The following is a 27,962-nucleotide window of genomic DNA, read 5'->3' as shown; positions in this document are numbered from 1 at the left end:
AAACAGATCCCCAAGTGATTTTCCAGAGAACTAGTGGTCCAACTTTTAAATAAGACTTTCCTAGGCAAGTGAGAAACGGCTTACTTAAGAAAACATCACTGTGGCTGTTAGTGATCCACCATATGCATATCAGCGTATTTAAAGCTCTGAGAAGTTCTGTCACAAAGGAATCTGTGCAGAGTTCTTTAACCAAGCATTTCCCAAGTTTATTTTAACCATTAAACTCCTTCTCCAAGACACACTTCACATGTGACAGGATGCTCTGCATTGTTTCAAAACACAAACCTGATCATCTTACTTCTCTAAGTGAAAGTTTAGTGATTCACTTAAGGTGAATTGAACTTTGTTCTATAGGCAATTGGAAACCCTTGGAGATTCCAGAGCAGGGTGATGACCTAATACCCATACAACGAATAGCTTCCGAAGATTGAGCTCCTACCGCATGCTGTGTGCTTTACCTCTGTCCTCGCTGAGCCTTACAACAGGCTGCAGGTGGGCATGAGCCTCAAGGGAGGAGACGAAAGCCAGGCCGGTTAAGTGGTGGGTCCAAGGCCATACACCTAATAAGGGTGGAGTGGAGCAGCACCTGGCTCAGCGTCTAGGGGGCTTTAAGGCCATGGCAGATGACATTATGCCTACAGAACAGGGTGGAAACAGGAAAAGCCAGAGGCTTGGATTCACATCCCTAGAAGGCAATACTCTCTCCTTGCTCTTCTCCACGTCTGCTTTTACATGATCCCAGATAATGCCTCCAGTGCCGGCCATTCTCCCTAAGTGGGGCCTCCCTGCCCTTTGGGTAAGCCTGCTGTGTCTTCCCCCTTAAGCGCCCAGCAAGAGAGACATCAGGCAGCTCCAGAAAAGCCTTCACCCTGCTTGAAACTGTGTCTCTCCCTAGTGCTTGAGCCAAGTCCAGAGTCCTCATCCAGATACTCTAGGCCCTGCCTTAGATGCCATCAACTTTCCTTTCTGATCTTAACTTCAGACACTTTTCTAAATACAACCCGTGTTCCAGCCAAACTGAACTGCTCCCAGTGTAGCTGCCTCCCGGCCTTTGTACATGCTGCTCCCTCCACTGAGACGGTCCCCTGCCCTCCCTGGTGCTGCTGCTTCAAGCGTGCCCATCTCTCAGGGCCCCTTGGCTTCGGAACCCCACAGAACACATCCTAGTATGGGCCAGCCAGATGCTCTCTGGTCTACAGCATAAAAGGGCAGGGAGAGCCCCCAAACTTGAAAATCCTGTTAACTTCCAAAAATTAAACTTGTAAAACTCACAGTGCATGACCTCAGCTATCTACAAAAATGGTATGCCCAAAGGAAGACAGACGACACAGACAATTAAGGAGGAAAGAAAACGCTCCCCTGGAAGAAGGAGCCCGGGCTTCCTGTCAGCCCACACGTGTACCTACCTACCTTCCTACCTACCTACCTACCTACCTATCTGCAACCGCAAGACGAGCAAACAGGGCTCGAATCAAATCTGCTACAGGGAATGGAGGGTGTGACTCAACTTTGACCAGTTGTGACGAGTGGCCAAGGAGTGACCTAATCAGTTCCATTCGGCGCTGGTGTACTGGCGGGTGGCACGTGCTGTCACAGACAGAGGGCAGCCACGGGGACAGACGTGGACAGGTTGCTGCCAGAACCAACCAGAGGAGATGCTCCCTGGGTTTGAGAGACACAGCCTTTTAAGAGGGGAAGGATTAGTTTTGAGAGGACTGGACATAGTTCATCCCACTTTCTCTGGCTTGGTTAGTCTGCCACCCATCTCACCTGCTTCCTTTGTTCAAATGACAAACCCACCAACCCTCTGAGAACCAATTAGGCTACTTTTGCATCAGAAGGGAATATTCTGGGCAGTGGGAAGGGCTATCCTTACTGTATCTACTTTATGGGGTTGTAGCGAGGACTGAATGGGATAATAGATGTGGAGGGATTTGTCCAGGCTGTACAAAGTGATTATTCAATAAACGTAGGTGTTTAAAATCAATCAGTATATTGTAGTTCTGCTTCTGATGACAAGTTCTACATTTGGTGAACTGCTGGCTTCCTGATGTCTAGGTGCCCCGATGACAGTGAGAACCTGGACCTGCAAAACAGCTTGTGTGAGCCTGGATGGGAGTCAGCCGATTGAAGTGCTACCTCAGACAGGGCCTGGCAGCCATCTACCTTGTCTAAGGCATCTCAGGTTCATTACCATCTTCTCAGTGCCCCACCAGCTCCCTTCTCTAGTGCCCAACACACATCTTAGACCATTTGTGTTCTATTTTCAACACAATCATGTGTGAATCTCTCTAATTCCAATTCCATCAGAGTGTAGACCCTTTGAAGGTAGGGGCTCTTATGTTCCTTGCAGAACCTCAAATGTAATAAATCTTTAATGAGTTGAATCAAAGACCAAGCAAATAATCCAGGTTTCAAATGAGGGCTATAAAATCTGTCCTCCAGGCTACCAGCAAGGTTGGCTGCAGACCCATGGAGGAGAGGCCCGGAGCTGCAGGCTGAGAGCATCTGCTAGTGGCCCAGCTCGGGGTGGGGGATACAGGAGGGCCTGCTGGGCTGAAGGAGGGCTGCTCAGCCGCCCAGGGGAGGGAGACACAGACGAACGGATGGAGCAGGCACCAGCTGCCACACTCACCCGGATCTCGGTTTGCACAGTGCATTTAACCAGTTTGAAGTTCTTCCCAGGGTTGAAGCTGTTGCTGTAGAAGCAGACCTTGAGGATCCGTACATCTTCCTTTTCCACATCTACTGGTACCACCACCATGGGCTCTGGGGGGCCTTCAGGCCGACGTAACGTGCCCACCTTCACTCGGCTCAGGGGCTCAGACACCCCAGACATCCTCTCAGACGGCAGCTAGGACTGGCACATTGCAATCCTGTGGAGAGAGCAGAGGGACAGCCCTGAAATGAGTCCCTATGGGCCCACATGCTCATTTCCCTGGGGACAGCACCCGCCAAGCTATGAGACCCATGCAAACCACCCTTTATCCTTTTCCCAAAAACTCCCCTTAAAGGCCTCAGCCTTCCTGACTGGGGGAAGCTGAAGCACAAAGGAGCAGTTCGCATAAACATCCGGGCATAAAACCTGGACCTTGAGCTCCCAAGCTGGGAGCTCTCTCTTCTGGAAGCCCCCTCTCTCCATCACATTTCTCCTCCCACACTGGCTCCTAGGCAAGGGGCCCACACTCTGCAAACGCAGCTGTGAGAGGAGGCGGCCGCAGCATGTTTCCAAGGCACAACTGAGCAGAAAAAGCAAAGAGCGAGACAGTAGAAAATAGCAAGAGAGAAACAGGGACAAGGGGAGAAGCCGAGAAGGAACAGAATTGGAGAACAGGTGGCCTAGAGGGCAGTGGAAAGGAGAAGGCAGGAAAGGGCCCAGGTAGGGGCCAGTCTAAAAGCTGATGGCTTTGTCTGTTCCCAACCACAACTACCGGCCCAAAGTTTCTGGGCAGGAGGCCTCAGCCCCACAGGAACTCATCACACAGCTCATCACTACACACAGGAGAACTTGAGAGGACAGTCTTCCAGCAGTCCAACTGGGGAGGTCTTTCTGCAGGGTGGGAAGGGGCTGGGTGGGGTCCCTAGAAGACCCAGCCAGTTCTGACAACAGTTTGGTTGACACTTGGATGGACTATAAAGAATCCTAGGATCTTCAGTTCACCCTTAATCGCAGCAAAATTGGTCTTGGCCTCTTGATCCACATAACACTGGAAGACACGATGGAGGTTCTGTCTGCAGGTCAGAGGCTTCAACCTTCGCTCCATATTAGGACCTCCCGGGGAGCTTTGGAGAAAGCCTAATTCCAGGCCCTGTGCTCCAAGATGGTCAGTGAGCTGGTGTGTGAGAAGGCCTGGCAGTGGTATGTTTAAGTTCGCAAGGATTGCTTCACCATCAGCCTGGGTTAGAAACCATTGTTCTAAACTAAGCTCAGCTCTCATTCTAAACCAATTCTTACAGAAAAATATCTCCCCACTAACAAGAGTTTATGACTGTAAGGGGACATTCTAAGGCCAGGAGTTGGAGGCTAAAGGATGGCCTTGGTGATGTTAAAATAAAAATGTAGAGTCAACTATTCTAAAAGAGGAATCAAAACCTGTGTTTATTCATTCACACTGTGCTGAGTATTAGGGAGGAAGATGTAGATGGTCATTGGCTTCAAGCCGCTGTTCCTTTTAAAAAGCCAGTGCGTATTATGAAGACATAAAGGCGATGCTGCCAGGGTGAGGGGAGGAGCAGGCACGGCCTGCCATCAGGGGCCAGCCCACAATGGGCAGAGCACCAGCTGGGTCCCAAGGCAGCTGGAAATTGGGACAAAACAGATGAAGAAAAGAATATCCAGGACTAATATGACTAATATGTATATTTTAGAAGTATCCATACCATTTATCAATAAATATCAATCGAACCTGGGTGCCAATACTCTGCTAGGTATGGGGCATGTATCTCAGTTTCCCCAGACCCTAAATAAGGAATCCAAGGGAAGTAGCTTGAGAGGCAACCCCAGGAAACCCAGTCGGAGAGTGGGAAATGCATGACAGGGCAAGGAAGACAGCCAAGGAGGTTTATCATGTGTGCTGTCACCTGGGCACCCGCAGTCTAATCCTGCTGGGAACGCGGGAGCCAGGACAGAGCTGCTCCACCCAGGGGAGGCGTCTAGGGCACCTGTATACCACTTCTTAAGGTCATTGCTGCCAGCATTTCCAGCCAGGTCTGCACAAGGACAGAGGGGGCGCTGGAGCCGAGAGAATCCTCGGGCATAAGGAGGCAGACGCAGCAGGTAGAAGTAAGCAGGAAATCCTGAGATGGCAAAGTCCAAGAGGATATCAGAGGGGACAGTGACAGCCCTACTATAGGATGGGAAGATGAGGGAAGAGATCTTGCCCCTAGAGAGCAAACATTTTGGTGATAGAGACACACAGGCACACAGGTCTACAGCTAAGTTAATAATGCACACATAATGGGTCCCAGATTCAGGATCTGCTGTGTCTGTTGAGCCAAGGGTGCCATGACCTTGGACATCTGTTTGTATAAAGTAATTTTCAGGCAGGGGCTTTGTAAGGCAGTTCTGTGAAGCAGGCATCTGGGTAGGAAGGAAATGGAGCAGCATGTGGTGTCTGTCCCCAGGGACTGGATCCTCCGAATGGAAGCCAAAGGGCCTACATGGGAAAGGCCACTTGGAAAGCAGGGGCACAGTCAGTGCTGTCATCCTGGCCAGCGGGAATGTGGGCTCAGAGCTGGGCAGAAGGGCAGTGCACCCACATCTGCAGGCTATGCCACATGGCTCCTGGGTATCCACAAGAAGGGGATGGGGTGCCATTCGGGAAATGACCCCAGCCCAAAGGGCAATCTCACCTACAGGGTGCTGGTGTCAGTGAGCACATGGGAGACACCTCAGGAACTCCTGAAACAAAGGGGAAGAGTTTGAGGGGAATCATTGAGTAAAATAATATGTCAGTAAAATGCAAGAGATCTGGCTGGTGCGAACCAGGGAATCTCCCTCTTCACATATAAGGGGTCATTGGCTGAAGGTAAAAGTGAAGCAGAGAGGGCCCTCTCTGAAAGGCAGAACCCAGGAACATAGACAGAGCAGGGGAAGTAGGAACACCTGGGACAGAGGCCAGGGCAAAGTCTGGCAGGGACAAAGGGATTAGACCCCCAAGGTGCTTTTAAATCTGTGCAGCTGTAGCCAGTGGAACGATGAAGTGCGGTGCTGTTAAGCTTGAGGAGCCAAGAGAATGTAAAGATGTTACAAGGAGGTGGAGCAACGGGAACTCTCATTCATTGCAAACTTGGGAAGACAGTTGGGTGGTTTCTTACAAAGCTAAACAAACTCGTAGCATATCATGCAGCAATAGTGCTCCTTAGTATTCACCAAAGGAGTTGAAAACTTACGTCCACACAAAAACCTACACATGGATGTTTATAGCAGCTTTATTCATAATTACTGAAACTTAAAGAGGTAACCAGGATGTCCTTCAGCAGCCGAATGGGTAGATAGCTTGTGGTCTGGCCACACAATGGAATACTATACAGCGCTGAAAAGAAATAAACTACCAAATGACTAAAAAGACATGGTGTGAACTTAAATGCACATTGCTAAGTAAAAGAAGACAATCTGAAAAGGCTAGGCACGGTTTGACTCCATATGTGGCATTCTGGAAAAGGCAAAACTATGGAGACAGTAAAAGGATCAGTGGTTGCTGGGGGTGGAGGAGGGAGGGATGGCTAAGCAGAGCACAGAGGATTTTCAGGGGGGTAAAAATACTTGCCAAACTCATGGGATGCATAACAGCAAGAGTGAACCCTCATGCAAACTGTGGGCTCCGGGTGATGATGATGTGTCTGTCTAGGCTCATCTATTTTACCAAAGGCACCACTCTGGTGGGGGATGTTGATAATGGGGGTGGGAGTCTATGGGAAACCTCTGTACCTCCCTTGCAATTTTGCTGTGAACCTGAGACTGTTCTAAAAACATAACATCTATTAAGAAAAAAAGTAATGATGGGAAACCACAGCCCACGAGTTGCCCCCCTTACCCAGCCTGGCTGAGCAGCGTCCAGCTCACTCAGGAGCCAGGCCCCACCCCCACGCTGGCCAAAGAGAAATATTTATATTCCACCTCTGACCCAGGGCCCCCAACGAGATGGTGGCATTGGTCGTCACCGCATGCCAGGAGGGCACTGGCTTCCTATCACCTTGGTTTTCCTGGCCCTGGGTTCAGGACCCATCATTCACAGTAGCCAACATGGCTCGGGTTGATATAATTTAGCATTTCAGTCCCCCAGGACCCACCTGTGCCTTCAGCCTGATGCAATCCCTTAGGTCTGCCTGTGGTCATTTGCAGCAAGAACCTCAGGCTATTACTGAAAAAATTACCATTAAAAAACTTTAAAGGAAACATAAATGCTTCGCACAACAATCCTGGGAGATGGACAGGGCATGATTGTGCCCATTTTATAGATGAGAAATGTTCTCAACAAAGTGTAAGTCATCTGGTCAACGATTCATGCCTGAGTAGAGAGCTTGGATCCCAAAGCAGACTGAATCCAAGTTCAATGCTCCCCACTCTCCTCTCTGCCCTCGGAGCAGGTAGCATCTCCTGATACTACTGAAGTTAGTGTGAACTCCATGCAAGGAGGAACATCAAGCCGGCACCGAATATTACCTGTCCAGGAAGAGTCCTGAGGCCCTCCTCCCCTTCCCACGGTAGGACTGGGCTGTGAGAGGTCCTGGAGGCACTCAGATGTTTGGTCAAAAGGCCCTGGCCCACAAAGGTGGTGCCCACACCAAACTCCCCCAAGCCTCAAACTCCCATCTCAGGGTATAGATCTGCCATGAACTGCCGAGGGATCCCCCAAAGCTCTCAGAAGCAGAGTGATGGAGAGGTGTGGACCTGCCTTCAGGGAGCTAGAGAACACGGCCCTCAGCCTCAGGCACAGCCTTCCCCCACCGTCTCTCTCTGCCAGCTCATTTTCTGACCAGCGCTAAAAGCTAGAGTGAGTTACTCTCAAGTTACTCGCTCCAGGAGAGAGTTATCAACCTCTCCTGGCCTCATTTTGCTCACCTGTAAGATGGGTATAACACTAACTGTTCTCTTTTCCTTATAGGAGGTTTGTGCAGATGAAGTGTGAAAACATAAGTGAAAGCTCATAATCAGCAATAAAGCAGGACACAAATGAAAGACTCTGTCCTCATGGTTATCACTTGCCTACTTTCCAAAGTCTTGCCTGACTATATACTGGTTCCCATATCTTGTTCCTCTTGCCAGTAGCTCTCCAAAAACAAAGTTCTGATTTGCAGCATTTACAAATTTCGATGGTGTAAATATCCCCACCATGGCTGCTTTTAAGCTATGTCACTGAACACAGAGTTAGGAAGAGATGAGAACAATCCGCTGAGAACAGGAGTGATCTCGCTCCTGTTTCTGACAACAGCGAATGCCTGTGCCTCCAGATTTTCCTGGTTACTCGACGACCTCATCCACAGCTTACCTCTAGTTACAGATGATCACAGAATTCTCTGACACCCAACCTGTGGGCCAAAAGCCCTGCCCTGTCTCCAGTCCAGGCCTGCCCCCCAGCCTGGCAGCCCCTCCTCCCTGCCGCCCGGTCTGCCTCAGACCCTAGGAGCAGGGTCAGAGGAGAGAATGTCCCCGGGTACCAGAGAAAACCCTGGCCCTCAGCCACCAGGGGCTCCGGCTTGCCTCCCAACCCCCAGACCTGCCCAAGTCTAAGTCAAAGAATAACAAACATAAGGAAACGGCTCAAATTAAAACCGGATAAGTTTTGATTGGCTCTAAAGATGTCTTGGCTAAAACCTGCAGAAGGTTACCAAGGGAGGCTGTACAATTTCTGATCCCTGAAGCCTTCAGGAAGAAAATAAATGACATGCTTCCTGAAGGGCAAGACATTCACGTGCCTGAAGGAGGGGGACCGAGGCAGGATTTAAGTCCCTCTAGGTCCTCTGGGTGGTCTCTGTATCCAGGGCTGTGTTCCTGGCACAGGGAAGATGTCAGAGTTCCAGGGGTCAACATCACAGAAATATTCAGTCTTGTGCTTGGGAGGGTAATGTTACTTCTGAGTGAACACCTACCGTGTGTCAGGGAGTTTACGTGTTGCCAACGGCTAAAAAGCTGGTGTGTCATTTCCTGACACCATGCTCACAAGTTAATGCCCAGTGGGCCACTGACTGGCTCTGATGCCTTGGGACATCAGGCTGGATGGGGCAGGGTCCCCAGACAGTAGTTGGTAGGTGGACAATGACCTTTGGTGTTGGGAAAAATGGAAAAATGGGAAAAAAATAAGGGCACTAGAGAATTCATCATAAAACTCAATGCATTCCATTGGAAGGGCAGTCTTTGATTCTAACATTGCAACTTTTCACCTTTTACTGGTTTTCCAATGCTCATTCATTCATGAGATGACAGTTGTCTTTGGCAATTGACACGGAAGAGCTGTCTGCCCGCACTTTGCGGGAGCAGGGAAAGGGGGCCATTAGTCAGAACGGAGGCGTGATGTCAGGGAGAGGGCGCAGACTAGCCGACTCCTTCCTCCCTGGGTGTAAAACCCGGGTCCCCAGGGCTGCTGTGCTACACAAGTCCAACGTTACTCATGATGGACTCGGGGGTCAGGCAGCACGGGGCCCTTACGCCTGTGCCCCTTACCGGCTCTGTGATCTGCACAGGGGCCCCTTGTTGGGCCTCAGTTTCTGCTCCTTGGGTATGAAACTAACACCACCCATCCTGTCGGAGTTTCTGGAGAATCAGCGATTCCTTCCGTCAAGCCTCTGGCACATGCATTTTTTAAATTCCTGTGACTTGGCAGAAGAAAGAATCAGAAACCCAGTGCCAGTCCCCACTTGTAAACAATGTAAGCAGGCCAGGCTCAGGTGGGGGTGGCAGCCCCTCTGTCTCCAGAACTCTGAGACTGCCCGTCCCTGCGTGCCCACCTTCCTCCATCCGCTTGCCCGCCTGAGAAGATCGCCCTGACCTCCTGCTCTTTGCTCACACATAGGGCCACCAACTGCCCTGAGAACACCACAGAAGCCTGGAAGGAAGCCTCACAGGAGACAGTCAAAATGCCAGCCCTTGGGTCGGGCAGGGCCAGCATGTCACGGGACACACACTTTATTTCCACTCTGTCTCTGAGTCACTTCCGCTTGCCGTTTCCACATCAACAAAATGGGGAACTCATGCCTTCCCCTGCAAAGGCCTGCTGTGAGCAGCCACATAACTAATAGGCAATGACCTTGCAGTCTCAGGGAGCCAGGCGTGAGTTTCTGGGCAAGCGTAGTCCCGCTGGCTCCACGCAGCACCCCTCGCCAGCCCGAGCCCTGTCAGCCCCTGGTTTCTGCAGGGCCAGCATGCTGCCCACCCCGGGATGCCCGATCCATCATTTAATTAATCCTGTCCCCTCCTCTCCAAGCATCACTTCCCATTACCTTGCAAAGGAAGGAACCAGAAAGGGTGTGATTATCGCCAGCTATAATTCGATGTAATTCAGAAAACATTTATTGAGACTCTACCACATTTTCAGTTCGCCGCCCCCGCACACGTCACTCACCCAGAACCGTTCTGTTGCCAGTACCTGCCAGCCGCAGACCAGCTGACCCGGGGCTGGCTCTCGGGGTGTGGGGCCGTGAGGGGAGCAGGGGGGCCACATCACCCTGTTCTTCCTTATTACGAGCCCTTGTTCTCTTCACTAGTTCAAAGACTTTGACCCCTGCAGCTGGGCAGATTTTTCTTACCTCCTTTGTGATCTCTGGGGTCCTCTGCTTCCCCAACCCTTCAAAGAATCACAGCCCCCCCCTTGCTTCCTGTTTGCCAGTTCATGAGTGATTCTGCCTGGCCTGTTTTTCTCCGCTCCTTCCTTTCTTCCTTCCTCCCCTCTGTCCTTCATACACCTCGTCTCTCCTTCCCGTCTTTCCACCTCTCTCCCTTCTCGTTCCCTCGCCCTCTCCTCTCTCTCTCTGCCTCCCTATGTCTCTGGAGGCAAGCCACACTCCAGATACACAGAAGGGGGAAGAAGGTCCCTGTGCAAGAGACTCATAGTCCAGTAAAGAGGAAAACAAAGGAGCCACAGCATGATATGGAATGTCCTAGGGGTCTACGCTTGGGGCTAGAGGGGCACAGAAGAGGACTTGCCTGCCGGGTCCCGGATCTCAGGAAGAGGTGACACAGAAAGGTCGGGAAAGCACATTGCATGACATGGGACTGGAGAGGACAGTATGAGGGCTTGGTGGGAAATAAGAGCAGGTGCTGGTGACATGCTAAGGGATTATAACTTCACCCTGTGGAGAGTAGAGTTTCATTTGAAAAATACAGTTCTGGCCATAGGACAAAGCACAGGTGTGAGCTAGAAGGCAGAAGGAGCAGCTGAGGTAAGGCCCCGGGGCGGGTTGGCAACCAGCAATCCAGGGCAGATAAGGCTCATTTACAGCATTTGCCAATTCCTCAGGTGTAAATGCTTCCATTGTGGCTGCTTCAAGTTACCTACATGACCTTACGGACAGTGGACTCAAGGAGAAGTGGGTGCTGTCTGAGAGCTGGTCCCCACACACCGCTGCTCAGGAGTGACAGACCCGGGGGAGGAGGGCGGACTCAGAGTCATTTGCCTCAAAACCACCTCTGATCTGACTCTTGACATCTCCTGGTCCTGGCAGTGTCACCACCCCGCACGCACTTCAAAACAGCAATATACAAGGTATGGGGAGGCGCTAAACCTTAAGATGTGCTCCTTCCCTTCCTCCAAGGAGCTTCTCACTCTCCAATCTCCTAAGAGCTCTAGTTTTCAAAACCATACTCTTTGGCATCTGAAATGCCAACCTAAATTTTCCTCCGACTTCTCCCCACGCTGAGTCATGGTCTCAGCCTTCCCCTCTCCCTCATCCACTCCAGCAAATCTCATTTCCCCCTCTGTGTGCACTACGCAGTTGGTTGTGGAGCCAGGAAATCTGCTATGACAATGAATCAATGCTTCAGGGGATGTTTGACTGAGTTTCTCCCCATTTTTTCTGAGAGGTTGATGAAGTGGTCAGACAACAGGCAGGTGAACTCATGACTGGCAAGTGGTTTCTCCCAACAACTGCTGATCAAGTGTCCATATTAGCCTGCTGACCAACTGTTGTTTTAATTGGCCCTTGGTCACACCTTTTAATTTGGCACTAAGGGGTTTGTGGTTAGCCAAGAAACACCAAATTGAGCACTGGATTGGGAGAGATTGTGAGTTTAACTGCAGACCACACAGGATCCCTGAAATCTGCACTGGCTGGCAGGACAGGCCAAGAGTAACAAAATGCAACTGGTGAATGGGGTAAATGTAAAGGTCTCATGTAGGTTAAAAAAAAAAAAGTCTTCCCCAGTCTAGAAGAGGAAGATGTGGGTTGGCAAGAACATGGATTTAAAAAAGTAGGGTTTAAGTTAACTGTGAACTCACTGTTAGTCACTATGACATGGCTACCAAAAGGTCCGTGCAGTGTCGGTCACAAAAATCCCTAAAAAAGATACAGTGTTCCCCCCACCAGGGCTCTGCACAGATGTGGCCACGTTTAAGGTGCTGCTGGACTGTATTCTAGGGTGAGGACATTCGGAGCCCTGGGTGCCTGGGGACCATGCCCCATGAGACAGACTAGGAAAACTAAAGGGGGAGCAGAGTCCTTGAAAGCAAGGAGAGGATTGCTTGTTTCAGATCACAGTGGGGCTGCTGTGTGAAAGACAGACCCTACTTCTTCATCCGTGCCAAGGGGAAACCAGAAGTGCCACCGACAGACAGGAGGGAGGTGGGTCTTTATGTGTGCAGACCACACTCTGTGCGTCCCAGTCTAGAGTGTCTACACCCGGGCTGTCTTGCTGGTATTCCCCAAAGTGGATCCCGCTCCTACCTGGAGGATGAAGAAGAGTGACCGCACAGCTTGCTGAGGGTCACCCTGTCCAGTGGCAGACGGGGGGCCAGAACTCAGATTTCCCATCGAACAACACAAACCCAGCCCCCGGCCCAGTTCCATCGGTGAGCCTGCCCCTTGGGGCTTTGCCTCCACAGATCAAGGTTATTTCTGAGTCAAAAAGGGGAGCTCAGCTGAACACTGCTTTGCTGATGTGGCCCCCAGAATTCTGCTAAAAAAAAATCTTACATACAAGTTCATCAGTTTCTAGCCATGCAGCTAGAATAAAAGGAATACTGGCCTTCGGATATATTAATATGCGTTAGTAATGATGGCAATGTAGAATTTTATTGTTATCTTTTATGATGCACTTAATAAACAGAAAAAAAAAATGACAATGAAAACTCAAATGCTTTTTTTTCAACCAGAAATGTACAAACCCAGGTCTAGTCTCACAGGTGTTGTCTCCTCATCTATTACCACCTTGAAAACAACTAAAATATACTCTGGAACAAGCTTCTCCACCTGCCAACCCCCAATCTGCTCCTCTTTACAAATCTAGTATACATTACAAATTTGCTTTAGGTAAACAAATATCAAAAACGTTAAACATGGCAAATGTCCCCCCATCTGTACAGTGTAGTGATCAGCTTTCATTTCAAAGTGAATTGGATAAAACAGCAATTTAGATGCCCCGTCAAGCAAACAGGATGCCACCTGTGTGTGAGAAGACTTGAGAAAATTAAAAATAGATGGAAAAATCCTCAGCATTTAAACATGCTAATGAAAACAGCTTTAATGCACCACAATGAACCTTGTAAACCAGCCAAGATACCTAGAGAAAAATACTAAAATCTTATGTTTGTGGTCTTGACATGAAACTGGTATAACTGCCAATTGATTCAGAACTGGCTTTCTGAATATAAATATAGAACAATTCACACGTATTGACCTGGTTACACAACTTTGTGCAATGTACCCCACGTATCTAAAGGGGGAGGGCATGGATCATTTGCTCAAAGATGTTCGTAGCTGTCCTATTTATAATAGTGAGAAAGTGAAATCAGAACAAAATGTTCAGGGAAATGCTCAGGGGGAGTTTTATGCAGTATCAGAAATGATAAACTATGATAAAAGCACAAGCTGTGGCATTACATGAAGTTGTTAACATAAAAATATTAGGTGACAGGCAGTGGAGTTTACATATTGATTATCACTACATAAACATGCATCTACATTTAAAATTGCATACAGCTGAAAGACCTTAAGTTCTTTTACTATTCTATTGGTTAAATATATTTTAAAAAGTAAGTGGCTTGCACAAGGATAGAAGCTGGCCTTTTTTCTCTTTCTACCTCTAGCTCCTCCTCTGAGAGTCTCACTTTTTTGGCCAGGGAGCAGCCAATCCTCTTATCCCAAAGCTGCACTAGAAAGCAAATAGGCCCCTTAAATCCATTTTCCTGGATCCTATCTAAAATCAGGACTGCGGGTGAATTGGATAGAGAAAGATCTCAATAAAATCAGCCAAGAGAACCCTGGGGCTGCAGATAGTTACCCTCAACACTCAACAGTCATCAAAGACCGTGGAGCAGCTGCCTGTGCTGGGGGATCTTTGCCACATGCGATCTTGATTCCCTCTCCAGCCCTCACAGCCTGCACGCTGCCAAAGGGCTCACTTCTGAGAACCAACAGCAGTTAACACCAAACACTTCCCTAGACTGACCCCTGGTCACAGGTGCAATGAGACACCTCGATCCCAATAAATCAAAAAGGTAGGTACAGTATCACCCATCTCACAGAGGAGGCAACTGAGGCTGAGCAAGGTGACTTCCTGTCTTGCCAGTGGTTTCAGCCCTGGGCAAGTTCACCATGGGTTCAATGTGACCAAAGGAATGATAGTAGAATGTTCTTGGGGTGAAAGGGTTTATAGCCAACTTTATTCCCACGGTGGCAGGTCAATCACTAAAATCTCATTCATTCAGAGCATGTGTGCATGCAGCCAGCCGGTCTCTGCCTCTGGGCCTCTCTGCCTGCACAGCTGTCCTCTGGGCCTCTGTCCTCAGTGCTGCCACCACTCCAGCCTCTGCTCTGCTCTCCTGCAGCCTTGCAGCCCTGCCACTGTGTTACCCAGAACACCGGGCAGGGCTCTTTATATAGAGGCAGTAACGACATATTGCCCACCTGTGCAGTGAGCTAGCCAACCTCGGCCAGGTGAGAATCCCAGCCACAGCAACTTTCATTTTACCCACAATTCCCGAAGGTCACACAGCGAGTGGAGATCAGCGCTATGATGTGCATGGAGTCTGGAGGGGCTCTACATGTGGGCTTCTTATTTTCACCCCCTGCAGTAATCTGGAGTCCAGGGCCACCCTGGAAGGAGGCCTCAGCGCAGAGACACCACCGGATATGTCCTTTGGGGCTCTGGGTCCTAATGGTGAGAGAGTGTGGGGCCTGAAACATAACCCCGAACAGCACCTGGTGTCCTCTTTACCCTGGCAGCGTGCATGCGTGCTGACGTACATACTGACGGGGTTCTCTCCCAGACCAAATTCTGCTGAGGCACCCTGGAGCCCTCTGCTCGAGTAGGCCTGACCTTCGGCATCCATCTCTGTCTTGTAGGGTCCAGCTTTATCAAGAATCCTGCTAAGTGAGTTTAGCCAGAGTTCTCCACATTCTACAGCTGATTAACCTTGATATCTGATCAAATTCCACCTGCCCCTTATCTCTGGGTAATATTTGATCCCTCTGGCTGCCTTCAGCAAGAATCCTGTTGGGTCAGTTTGGAAAAGAATTACTTGATCCTCCTAGTCGTTTTCCATCCACTGACCCCACCCTGCTCCTTGGCTATAAATCCCCACTTGTCTTTGTTTCATTTCAATTTCTTTCCCCTACTGCGGAATTCCATTGCAGTAGTCACCTGCATAAGGTCTGCCTTACTGTTCTTTAATAAATGACTGAATAGCTTTTGTTTAACCAGATACACATATGTATACGTATATATGTACATACCCACATCTGAGTCCAGCCCTGAGGAATGGAGACGTCTGGGGCTGGGGCCCAGCCATCTGTGCTTTTTAATAACATCCCAGCACACACTCAGGGCAGGTGGAGAAAAGCGTGTGTGGCCCTAGGCTCACCGATGAGAACTGAGTTTCAATTCTCTAAAGGGAGGCCTCTCGAAAGGAACCAGGTGCCCCAGTTCCCAGGCCTCTCAATACCAGGGTGGTGATGGACAAACACTTGGGGCAGTAAGTTGGATTCTTAATGCAGCCCCTTCCTGGGTGTCTCAGAGCCTCTTATCAGAACACAGAAGTGGCTTCTGTTTTAGTGTTGTTACCCAAGCCCATTGTTGGGAAAGGGACAGAAAGAGAAGAAGCAGGTTATTTCAATATTCAGAGCCTAGAAAATCTGAGGCAACTCCGGCCTTTTAAAACTCCAGCCGCAGTAGCTCCAAGGTAGGGAGATCTGAGCACAGCAGCAAGACAGCCCCCAGTTTAGAGCCCTTTTCTCAGATTCTTCCCAACGCTGTTTATACTTGGGGAGGACTTTGTTCTTCCCTGGTGAGAAAAACAAAATAAAACACAAAGGGAAAATCCAACCCAAATTATCCTGAGCCTGAAAGGTAGCCAAATCACAATAAAATAAAAAAAGGGCAATGGAAGAAAAAGGTCTCATGGACCCAAAGTCAGGCATGTAAACTTGGCAGAATGCGGCCAGGAGAGAGCTGAGCTGCAGGGTTAGGGGCAGGGTTCGCGTAGGAGCCCCCGAGAGAGGCAGTTCAAGGGCAGAAGGCTCAACGATGTGCCGCCCTCAAAAAAGAAAGAGAGAGAAAAGCAAGGAGGGAGGAAGGGAGGGAGGGAGGGAAGGAAGGAAGGAAGGAAGAAAAAGCAAGAAAGAAAAAAGAAAAGCATGGTGTTTCTCCAGTTTTGTCCTCACCCAGCCATAGAGCTGTCTGCCCTGAAAGGGAACTGGGAAGACTACACAGGCATACACAACTGAAGTACATAAAACTCCAAAGATTATATGTGTATTTGCTACATAAATACGCTCCCATGGTTACAACTGGATTTTATGCAGAAAAGGGCACTTTGAAAAGGCAAATTAAAAAATAAAAAAGCAATTTAAAAGTTTTGAATGAAAAGTATTTGTGAATTAATTAAAATGGAAAAAGTAAAAAGAAAATTAAGGCATTAAAAATATAAATGAAAACAGCTGTAGTAGAAAAGTAATTAAATTTCCCCTTTAGCGAGTTCGGTTTCAACAATGAATACTTCTCAAGGATCACTTTGGTTACCTTTATAGATTCCTTTGACTTGAGCCTGAAAATAGTGAGGACCCCCTACCTGCTTCCAGCCTCAAGCCTTTCAGTTCCCCAGCGGACAAGTAGAGAATGGGGGAGTCAGGATCCTGGGCCCTGGTGCTGTAAATATCATGAACCCCACACCCCCGTGTCAGATATTAAGTCCACGTCTGGCCTAACGGTCCTTAGCACTTTATTCCTTTAGCTCTACTTTTATTGAGGTTTCTGAAGCACACAGGAAGTCAGATAAAAGGACAGCAGCCCACTTCTCCACAGCCTCCCACAGGCACGCGCTGCAAGGAGAGCCTGCAGAGCAGACCTCAGAAAGCGCCCTGTGACGGGGAGAGGCCCAGGGAACTCGCCGGGGCCAGCCTGGGCCACAGGGCTGAGGGCAGGGCAGTGAGGGGCTGACGTCCGCACCCCGCTCGGCCAGAGTCCTCGGGGGACCCAGTTCTATTACATCCCTCCTTCTGCTGACTGAGGACTTCCTGGTCACCTCTTGGACACACCAAAGCTGCAGCATTTACAGTCCTCCAAACCACATCCAATGTAAATGCCAGAAGGGTCCTCAGATAACCTGGCCGGGTCATTGCGGTTTTTTGGGACCTCCGTTTTCTTATCTAAATACAGAAGGGGTCAGGTGACAGGAATGTGTTCCCAACAAAGTCTTGAGTACGAATGTTTCTAACTGTTAAGAGTAACAGCCTTGTTCCTAAGGCAGTTTAATTCTTCACTGTTTGGCCAAAAATACTTCAATGTTGTCAGAACTCCCCCAAAACACCTTCCAGGGGCCCTGGATTCCAGGTACAAGGGACTCCATTAAATGCTTTCCAAAATGCCCTTTTTGGATCTAAAACTCTGGGAGCTAAAATTATTCACCACAGGAGAGCCCCCAGGTGCTAGGGTGAGCTGAGCAAAGAACATGAAGGGTGGGAAAGAAAAAAAGAATGATTTGGGGTGTTGATAAGGGGGAAAACCTAATATAAACCAAGGGCATAAACTCATGCACGGGGAGGATCAGAGCTGAAGGGCTTACAGATGATCGGTTTCTACCTCCTTTGCTTTACAGACGAGGAAACTGAGGCCAGACAGGTTAGTGACTTTTCCAGACACAAAGCGGAAACTTGACTGTGGGAAAGGGAGCAGGGACCCTTTGCTGGGGTACAAGCACAGGACTGGAGTCACTGTCACGAGGCCCATGTTACCCAAAGGAAAGCCCCTGGTGGGTGGGAGAGTCCAGGCCATCCCTTGGGGGCTGACTGCAGATGACATCAGTCAGGTACGGAGGTAAACCAACGGAGGAGGTGTCTATCTTCTAGAACCTTCCACCTGCTCTGATCTTTACCTCATCTCATCTTGCCCACTGTGCACTGCTCCTGGGAGAGGCTTCTTCCCACCCGAGCCGACGAGCTCACCTTCCCAGAAAGGGAGTCTGCAGATTAACTGCCCTTCATACACACAGCGGCAAGTGACAGCTCACAAAGCGTGTGTCCTTTCTCCTGCCTCCTCTCTCCACAGGTGGTGCTGGCCTCTTCACAGGGAAGGGCATCCTGGCTCAGAAGGGGGAAGTTCCACACTCAGCAGGAGGCAGAAGCAGGGCCAGAACTGAGGCCTGAACCAGCAGCCAGAGGAGGCCTTCCAGGGAGGAAGGTTTACATCACCCTGAGCACAGGTGCAGTATGGCAGGGCAGGTCTCTCCCGACCCAGTCCGCTCATCTGGCCCCCACCCTGTTACCCACCTGAAGCTCCGGGAACTTGCCCACAAAAGCTGGGCATGTTAATACTATCTTCCCGGGAGCTGATGTGAAGATTAATGAAAACAATGCATATAATGACCCTTGGTAAACTGGGACTCCCCAGTGTCACTCGGCGGTCACTATCAAAAATCTCCACGTTCCTCTGGTTCCTTCAAGTGTCTACATAAACATTTCAATGACAGGGGCTCTTGCCCCTGCTTTGCATGAACCCATCCTGGTTCTAAACACAAGACTGCAGGGAAACATACTGGTTTGCCTGCAGGGGTGGGGCTGGGGGGATCTATAAATCATTCCATGCCAGCATCACCTGCTGTTCATACACATTTAAGCCAACCACAAGAGGCTCCCAGGAATCAGTTTGGATGAGCTGTGCTGACACCAGTGATGGTAACCAGATGCTCCAGAGGCCACTCAGTCTCTCAGCAGGGGCACTGGGGAAAGTGGGGACAGTCATGCCTCCCTGAGCCTGTTCACACTCGCTGGCTTGAGTCTGCCCTGAAGCTCCCAGCAGTCTGGGTCTAGTCTTAGGGTCTTAGGATTTTAGAGCTGCATTTAGACTTTGAAGGTCATATGCCCCTGGACCTTCTCCCACGGCCTCCCAGCTATACCTGTGGCTCCTGTTAGACATCTAGTCCCCTCTGAGCTCTGGTCCCTGCTCATTCCTGAGCTAAGGTGGCAACCATACCCCACGTCATGCCCGCAGCACCAGCTGAGCAGAATAACATCCCACTCTCGGGTTCTATTCTCAGCTGTCAACATCGCCATCACCATTGCCATCATTTGTCAAGTGCCTAACTGCACATGGCTGCGTGCCAGGGGAGGGAATGAAGAACCCAGAACACAGGCTGCCACCCTGCTTGCTCCCTCAGCCCTCGGCCCTGCTGGGAACAAACAGGGCTCATGGGCAGAATGCTGAACTCGCCATGGATGGACCAGGGCATCTGTTGTATACAGCTGGGCTCACCAAAGGTGGGGAGCAGGGCTAAGTGCAGAACTTAGGGTTCAGGGAGCAGAGGCCCACTCTGGGAGAGGCATGCAGGACACAGAAGAACACAGCTCTAGGATGCAGGCTTATGAGCTTCCTATGTTGAAGCCCTAACCCCCAGGACCTCAGAAAGTGATGCATTTGGAGACAGGGCCTTTAAAGAGGTGGTTAAGGGAAAATGAGGCCATGAGGGTGGGCCCTAATCCATCTGACTGGTGTCTTGTAAGGTGAAATCTGGACACACATAGAGACACCAGCTGCCTGCAGAGAAGCGACCGTGTGAGGACACAGAGAGAAGGCAGCTGTCTGCATGCCGAGGAGAGAAGCTCCCGGAGAAACCAGCCCTGCTGAGACCTTGGTCTTGGACTTCGAGCCTCCAAAACTGTGAGAAACAAATGTCAGGAAAACTCTTCTGGCAGGGACCCTACAACCAGTCCCTTCCTATGGCCCCAGGGAACGTTTTGGGCTAGTGGCATCTCCTAGTCCACGTTATTCTATCATGGACTCACGGACAAAGACTCTCTGAGTCCTTCCAGCCCCTTCCAACCTCCTGGAATGACTCAAAGAGCACTGGATTCCAAGCCCTGTTCTGCAACCAGCCCTGACGCTTTGACCAGGTCAGTTCGCCTCTTTGGGCCTAGGGTACCCGCTGTTCACAGTGAGAGCAGGACTGGATTCTTGGGCTGCTTCCTGATCCACGTGGTATCTGATTACAGCCCCTGGGGGCCAGAAGGACCAAAGGGCATCCTTGTCTGGTGCTCTCCTGTAGCACACCTGGAGAACCTGACCCCTCAGGGCATGTGGGCAGGGCCTTTTAAAAAGCACGTTTCTAGTTTCTGTATTTGGTGCTTTGACCTCTGGGGCCTTTCTGACCCTGGAGGGACTTCTGGTTCCTAGAGGGTGTGCCTGTCATGCAAACCAGCTGGTCCAGGATCCACCCCTAGGGACCTTGCTATTGGGCTCTCACATTCTGGGCTTCTGTGTTCCTGCTCCGATCACCCCAGGGCCATGTACTGGGCAGCTGGGGACAGGCCCTGTGTCCGAGCACCCGCTGAAGTTATTCAGACTAGCCAGTCCTAAACCTGCTCATCCTGCTTCACTGTCCCTTACCAAGCAAGTCACAACAAAGACTCTTGCCCACATGTGCCCCCTCCCCGTCTGCCTCCTGGCCCACCCTGGTGCTTCTCTGTGTGGCTGCCCTGCATTGCGCGCTCAGCATCCTGTTTCTAGGGACCTGTGAGCATAAACTTTCTTCATGAGTCATTTTTGTGTCTACATGTCTTACCACACCTGCTTAAAACAAATCCCAGTTCCCCTCAAAATAGGCCCACAATGGCCTGAACCTCTGAGACTGGGTGCAACCCCTTTTGGAGATCAGATCCCCTGCAGTCTACCTCCTGTGTGTGGTACGGTATTTTCATTGTCTGTGTGCACCACCCATGAAGAAGGTTTGGAGCTCCTGATCCAGCCAACCTCCATCCCCCACCACACCCCAGACCCCCCTATGGCCCCAGTGTCCCTTGGGTCTTACTGCCTTTTGTACCAGGTCTTTCTCCTTCTAAGCGGCGCACATTGCTAGAAAAGTGTAACTGCATTCTGCTCACACACCTGCCTTCTCAGAGGGTTCCTGGTTGGAGTCCTGCCCTCTGGGGATGTTCAGAACTGGTTCAATTCCCCTTCAGTGTGATGTCCCTCCAGGTATTTAAAAGCAGTTCTCAGTTCCCCTAGAGGCATTTCTTCTCCTGTCTCAACACCCCTGGTCCCTTCATGGTGCCTGAGAAGTCAAGAGTCATGTTTTTCATGATTCTGTGGCTCTTGAAGATTCCATCCTAAGGCCCATGTTTGTAGCCCATCTCCATCCAACTCAAAGGAGAAGACAAGATACACTGACCTGAAAAGTTTGTTGACTTCCATGTGACCCCTTCTAGTGTTTCATGAGATTTTGAATGTGAAGTGTCTAATTTTTAAATGCTGGTACAAACTTGCAAAACATGGTAACGTCATGGAACTTTTGGTCCTTTCCCAGCCATCTGAGTTTTTTCATGAGAAGCTGGAAATTCAGATTTTTAATATGAACTCTTTAATTTTTAAATGTTAGCATAAATTTACAAAACATAGTGTAAACTGATAAAAACATGTGTTTGGATTGTATCAAGCCCAAGGACTACTAGATTATGTACTGTCCCTGCCCCAGCCAGGGTTACCCTCCCCTTCAGGATAGTTGCTTGGCTATTTCTCATGGGCTTTCTCAGCTACAGCACCCTCCACCCATGGCTCCCTGTGGTGGTTAACTTTATGTGTCAACTGAACTGGGCTTCAAAGTGCCCAGCTCTTCAGCCAAAGATTATCCTGTGTGTTTCTGTAAGGACATTTTTGGATGAGATTAACATTGAAATCAGTAGACTGAGTAAAGCAGATTGCTCTCCCTAATGTTGGTGGGCCTCATCCAATCAGGTGAAGGCTTAATAGAACAAAAAGACTGAACATCTCCTGCATACAAAAGAGTTCTTCTTGCCTAATGACCTTCGAGGAGGGCATAGGCTCTTTCCTGCCTTTCAAACTTGAATTGAGACATCAGCTCTTCCTGAGTCATAAGCCTATCGGCCTTCATCCTGGAATTGTACCATTACCTCCCCTGGGTCTCCAGCTTGCAAGATCTTGGGACTTGTCAGCCTTCAGAATCACGTGAGCCAATTCCTTATAATAAATCTTGTTACACACACACACACATACACACACACACACACACACGATGTAGATGTAGCATAAATATATGATATATGTGTATATATCTTCTGTATAATAATGTATATATGTATATAATATATATGTAAGAGTATATATATGGTATATATATGTATATGCCATTTGTACATTATTTCTAGTGTTGAACACAATAAAAACAACAACTACTATTTATCAAGTACTTTTGTGTGTCAGACATGGTGCTAAAGATGATGTCAGACATCATCTTTTTATTTAATCCACACAACATCCTGTCCCTGTAATGGAGCACATGAGTATTATGAAGACAGATACTGTATCAGTCGTTCCGACCATTGGATGCCCGTACTTGGACCGGAGCTTGGTAAGAAGAAGGTGCACAATAAATTGTACACTGAATGGAGGAATGAACTGTTCTTTAAAACAGACACTGCTAATATTACCATATTACAGATGAGGAAATGGAATCTGAGAGACACTAAAAACCAGCCCAAAGTCACAGAGCTAAGACATGGTGGAACTGAGACACAACCCCAAGTTCACTTGAGTTCAAAACCCACATTCCTGAACCTCTGCTCCCCTCCCCCCAGAGCATGTGGAAGAGCCAGGCCGTCTCCAGGGCCTGAGCTTGGCATTCGCACTGACAGCCCTCTCAGCCGACCGTGCAGCTAGGCCCAGAGTACAGCTCCTTCATATCTCAGCACCTCTCACCCACTCCCACATGGGCAGCTGCTACCAAGCCAGCCGCTGAGGTTTCTGAAGACTAATTTGAGAGTCCAACCAGTTTCATCTTTAAAAATAAGACAAAAGCAAGAGAGGAAACCCACTGCTGGGGTCTCGGCTCACCCCCTTTTCTCAGAGGTGCTTCAGGTAACAGAGGAGACTGGCTGCTCTTACCCCTAGGCTGAGGCCAGACTGCAGTGACCAAGGTGAGGCTGACCAGTTGTGGCCCTGGGTAAGAAGAAGGTTTGGAGGAAATGTATGCAGTTTCTACCACCTCCTTACTTCCTGCCTCTGCGACCCCATGTGGGTCAGGCTGCACAGCAGGCCAGCAGATAAAGGGCTGGTGGGCAGTGGAGTTAGGTATGACTCACAAAAGGGAAAACACAGCAGGCGCAGGATGGAGGCAGGAGAGGAAAAGGGGCAAGGCAGTGAAGGAAGGATCCAGAGAACCGAACCAGAGCAGAGGCGGGAGCCTTGCACAGGCACGGGTGCAGTCAGACCCATTTGGATTAGAAGGCACGACAAGGGATGGTTGGTAACTGGGTGTCGAATGAGGCCACATACAAAGTCTCTTCGTTTGCTCCTTCATGAGCAGACCCTCCCATCCCCAGGGATCTGGAAAGAAGTTCTGATCACATCGCTCTCTCGTGGAAGCCATTTCAGTCCGTAAGTACACTGGGCACACCGCACTGATGCTCCACTTCAGTCATTTCAGTACAGCATGGCCATGCTGAGAGTGACGTGGTAAGGCATGAGGAAAACTGCATGGCCAGTGGGTGACGGCTCCTTGCTTAACCCCAGGAACTCTCGGACCCTGAGCATGGCATGACCTCAGTTGTTTCATCTAAGCATGAGGGGCTGGATCAGCTCTTACATTCTTTGGCCTATGTCTTTAATATGAGAACTCCCTTGTCACTTGACAATTGAGCCCTTTGTAAGCCCTGGAGTCCCCAGGCCTAGCACAGGGGTCTGTCCATGGCAGGGGTCCACACATGCCTGGGATGGGACCCTGTAATTACAGGATGGTAAGGAGACCGCTGGAACAGGAAGGCAGGGGAAGGGGTCTTAGGGCAAGACCTTTAAGAGGAGGGAAGCGGAGGTTAGAAAACACTGGGAAGAGGAAAGGCATAAATAGGAGATGATACTCCTTTCTTCTTTTATCCCAATATCACAGTTCTGTTTATTCTGAGAAGCAACCAGCTGCAGCTCCAAAATAGATATGCCGAGAAACGCCTCTAATGACAGAGAATGCTTCTGCAGGAACCAAGGTTAGAACAGCCCTTTGCAAGGGACGGGAGCACAGAAGAGCCGGGAAGGTAGACACTCCTGGGGGCTCTTTCTGCTCCTGCCCTGCCGGCTCCACTCTGCCTCCTTCCCAGCCCAAGATAATTCTTTCCAGAACCTCCAGGGCTGGGGGAGGACCAGGTACTGAGCAAAGCATGGCCCTGCCGTCACCCACAGACCCCAGCGAGAGTGATCAGACCTTCTCGGATGGGGGGCCACATGGCCAGGTGTGACAGAAGGTTCTCTTCTCCCTGGACCTGAGTATCCTTTCCCAGCAGCTTTTCTGAGCACAGCAAAGGTAACGAGGTAGCCCAACAGAACCAGAGCATTTGTTGAACAGGCTGTGTTAAGAGTTTATGTGTATGCATGTACAGGCACAAAGAAAAAATGTACTGGATGGAGTTAAATGGCAAGGAAGACTTTATTCAAGACTATTGCAATAGGGGAGATAGGTTAAACTCATCTCCAGAGACAACAGGGGCAGCTGGAGGTTTATAGCCAACAGGCAAGGTGAGAAAATCAGTGAATGGAAAATTATTAAGAGGAACTTGCTCAGGTATCAAGGGTGGGGGATTCTTGCTGAACTGAGCTTGTCAGGCTGAGGATGGCAGGCCAAGCTGAGGCCTAGTTGAGGAGACGGCTCAGGGGAGCCTAAGTTTGGTCATGCAGAGTCCTTATCAGTGGAAGGAAAGTCGAGAGATCAATAGTTTGGGGAAAGAGCCATTTTCCTTCTTCATCTTTCTCAATACGAGCATCAGCTGTTTTAAGAGCCACCAGATTGTCATCTACTCACCCCCGAGGCAGAGCAAAAAGGACAGTCCTTGGCTACCGGAACAAGTAATAAGGGCAGTGTGGTTGGGCACACAGAAAAGCCAATCCCACCCACGAAGCAGGCCGAGCCAGGCCGAACTCCCCCACGGACTGTTCTGTGGGGCCCTCTGTGCCTTCTGGCTCTGATGAGGAGTCCAAGCACCCCCGCTGCACGTGTAGGGACAAGCATCCTGCCTAGCTGGATATTTGGTGGGGAATGGATACCTGGACAAGCCCAGACACTCATATGCTGGTCCCTGCAGCCCCTCACCATCTCCACCAGGACCATGGGGCAGTCCCCTGCCAGGACACATGTTCTGGCCAGAATGCCAGGCCCTCCATCTGCCTCCCTACAGCCCCTACAGGGTCTCTCAAGGGAGGGCAGGACTACCCCAAAGCCAGGAGGGCTGCTTGGCTCAGACTTCACAGGACACAGAGTTCTTGACATTTATTTCCAAGAGAGGCCATTCATGAAGTCAGTGTGTGTGTGTGCGTGCGTGCGTGCATGTGTGTGTGTTTAAAACTAATAACTGGCTCAAAAAAAAAAACACCAAAAACTAATAATTGGCAAAAGCAAACATTTAAAATAAATCATGATATTTGTTGCCCTATTTTAATATTTCTTCTTTTTTAATCCAGGGAGCCTCCAAAAATGGAAGAGGTTCAGAGACCTCTCTAAAACTTCAAAGACCCCATTTTCAGGGACCCTGTCCCTTTTGAAATAGGATTCAAATGCCAGGTAAGCCAGAGTCCAGCCTCCCTTCTTCCCCTGTCCTGTCCTTTTCCCTAAGCACTGTTTCTCAGGCTGCTGCTTACCGTCTCCCAGCACCCCCACCCAGAGGGCCTGCCCCTCTCCACGCACAGAGACCCACAAACAAAACACCCCCTGACAAACCTGAGCTGCAGCCCCGGAGCTGGCAGGGTCCTCCCTCAACCTGTTGCACATGCTCAGAAGTTTCAAATGGGAATTCCTGCCTCCCTTGGGGTACGAGCTTGGTCACAAGCAATTTGCATAACACAGAGCGTGACCTGCCCAGGAACCCTGCTTAGGAACTGCCACCCCAGGAGCAGGAGGTAAGATAGTGAGGGAGGACTGCAGAGGTCAGAAGGCTCTGCCAGCCCCAGATGCCCACTCTGATCTTGAACTGGAACAGACACTGCAGATATCTGGCCGGCCCTCATCTGGCCAGCTGAAAGCCTTCCCCAATGTCCTGGGCTGGTCTTCCACCGCAGGACCCTGGTGCCCAGATCTAGAAGCTGGGTGTTGCCTGGAGAGGCTGTCCTGTTTACCCATGAAACAAACTTGTTAGCATAAAACCTAGGGCTCTGGAGGGGCAGTGGTGGGAATTAGTCCAAAGCCCTGAAAGAAGTAGACAGCCTTCCCCCAGCAGAAGGTGATGGGCACACCTGGGATGGTGTCTCAGTCTGTTGGGGCCGCTGTGATGAGGAACCACAGTCAGTGGCTTATAAATAACAGACATTTATTTCCGACAGGTCCGTTGTCTGGCAGTCTGAGCTCAGGGTGAGGTGAGGGCCCTCTTCCAGGTGACAAACTTCTTGCTGTGTCCTCACACGGTGGAAGGGGCAAGGGAGCTCTGTGGGGTCTCTTTTGTAAGGCCACTAATCCCTTCATGAGGGCTTTGCCCTTGAGACCTAGTCACTCCCCAAAGTCTCGCCTCCTAGTACCTTCACCTTGGGGCTGGATTTCAGCTTCTGAAATTGTGTGTGTGTGTGTGTGTGTGTGTGTGTGTGTGTGTGTGCGTGCGTGGTGGGGGCACATGCAGATCACAGCAGGTGGAGACACTGAGGAGGTGCAACGCACTTGGGGGCTGCTTGTCCTTGGGGGGTTGAACTAATTCTAGAGTCGGGGATGGTGCAGAGTCCCCTGAGATTTTGTAGAATGTGACTCGGGTCACCGTAAGACTCAAGTTCCTAGCCGTGCTTTGCCTCATCGGGATCACATTTCCCATCAGTCACAGGAAGTAGAATGTCAGGTGAGCCACTGCACTATTTGAAAAAGAAGCTGAGGAGCTCTGTTGGAATGCTTGGGATGTGACAGAGTAAAGAAGAGGTGGCGGGGGGTCACCAGGGCTGAAGACCTGCGAGCTCACATCGCTGGGGCCGTATCAATGTGCAATAATATAAAAACATGTTTGGTGCCGTGTGGAATCCTTCTCTAAGGGTTCCGCTAAGGGTTATGCAGTCCTTGGCCCCGCCTCACCTTCCCTCTTACTGGAACCCTCTGAGGTCCTCACATTTGACAGGAAGGTGAATTTCCAACAACTAGCACTGAGCTCTCCGGCCTCCCTAGTTTTCAGATGTGTGCTTTTTCCCTTCTAGGAGGAGTTCTTAGTAATAACAGCTTGAAAATAACAGGCGTGTACTGAGTATTTTTATGTGTTGTTTATAAATATTGCCTTAACTATTAAAATGAATTGAAGAGGTTGACACTAGTATTTTACCGTGTTATATGTGGGGAAACTGAGGTGTAGAGAGACGAACTCCCCTAATACCATGCATCTAGGGAATGGCAGATGGCCTGTTTCTTCAGCCAGTGCACCACCCACCTCTCCAGGGAGCATGGAGGACTTGGTCCTACTGTGGAGGAGGCTTTGGCAGGTCCCTCTTCTCACTCACGCATTTCTTCTCCCAGAGAAAGCATGTGCTGTGCCACGCAGAGTTTAAGCGATGACCGCAGCCACTCTCCCAGGGCCCCTCTCTGCCCTCCCTCACCCTGGGGCTGGACTAGAGGGCCTGTGATTACTACCATCAGCTCAGCAGACATTGCTGAGCTCCCTCCAAGCGGGCAGACAGGAGAGAGAAGACAAAGTGCAATGTAGGAACTTACAACCACCTTGGGCAGACAGACATATCCACAAATTATGTCACGTGGCAAATGTGGCAAGTGATACACAGAGAGGCACACAGAAAATTACACACGGGGAGCAATGGAAAAGAAAGGAGTTATTGTTATCTGATGGGGACGGGCAGCATTCACTGG

At 49.9% G+C, this 27,962-nt stretch overlaps 1 protein-coding gene across 11 annotated transcripts in view; it reads right to left on the bottom strand.

Annotated features, from left to right (window-relative positions):
• Positions 1-27,962, bottom strand: part of PTK2B (protein tyrosine kinase 2 beta) — a 122,650-nt gene that overhangs the window by 49,641 nt on the left and 45,047 nt on the right. For 8 of the 11 annotated variants that reach the window (XM_017655810.3, XM_037024538.2, XM_017655815.3 and 5 more), the window contains one exon: positions 2,636-2,876. In XM_017655810.3, the coding sequence (XP_017511299.2) occupies positions 2,636-2,839 (204 nt within the window). In that variant the 5' untranslated portion in view covers positions 2,840-2,876. Of the gene's footprint in view, positions 1-458; positions 483-2,635; positions 2,877-5,352; positions 5,402-27,962 lie in introns of those variants that run through there. The other 3 variants (XM_037024537.2, XM_073232721.1, XM_073232723.1) reach the window with 3 other exon arrangements.

Source organism: Manis javanica, chromosome 3 (genome assembly GCF_040802235.1).
Source record: "Manis javanica isolate MJ-LG chromosome 3, MJ_LKY, whole genome shotgun sequence".
Lineage (NCBI taxonomy): Eukaryota > Metazoa > Chordata > Mammalia > Pholidota > Manidae > Manis > Manis javanica.
The sequence above is the reverse complement of the archived record's forward strand: the minus strand, read 5'-3'. Positions and strand labels throughout refer to the sequence as shown.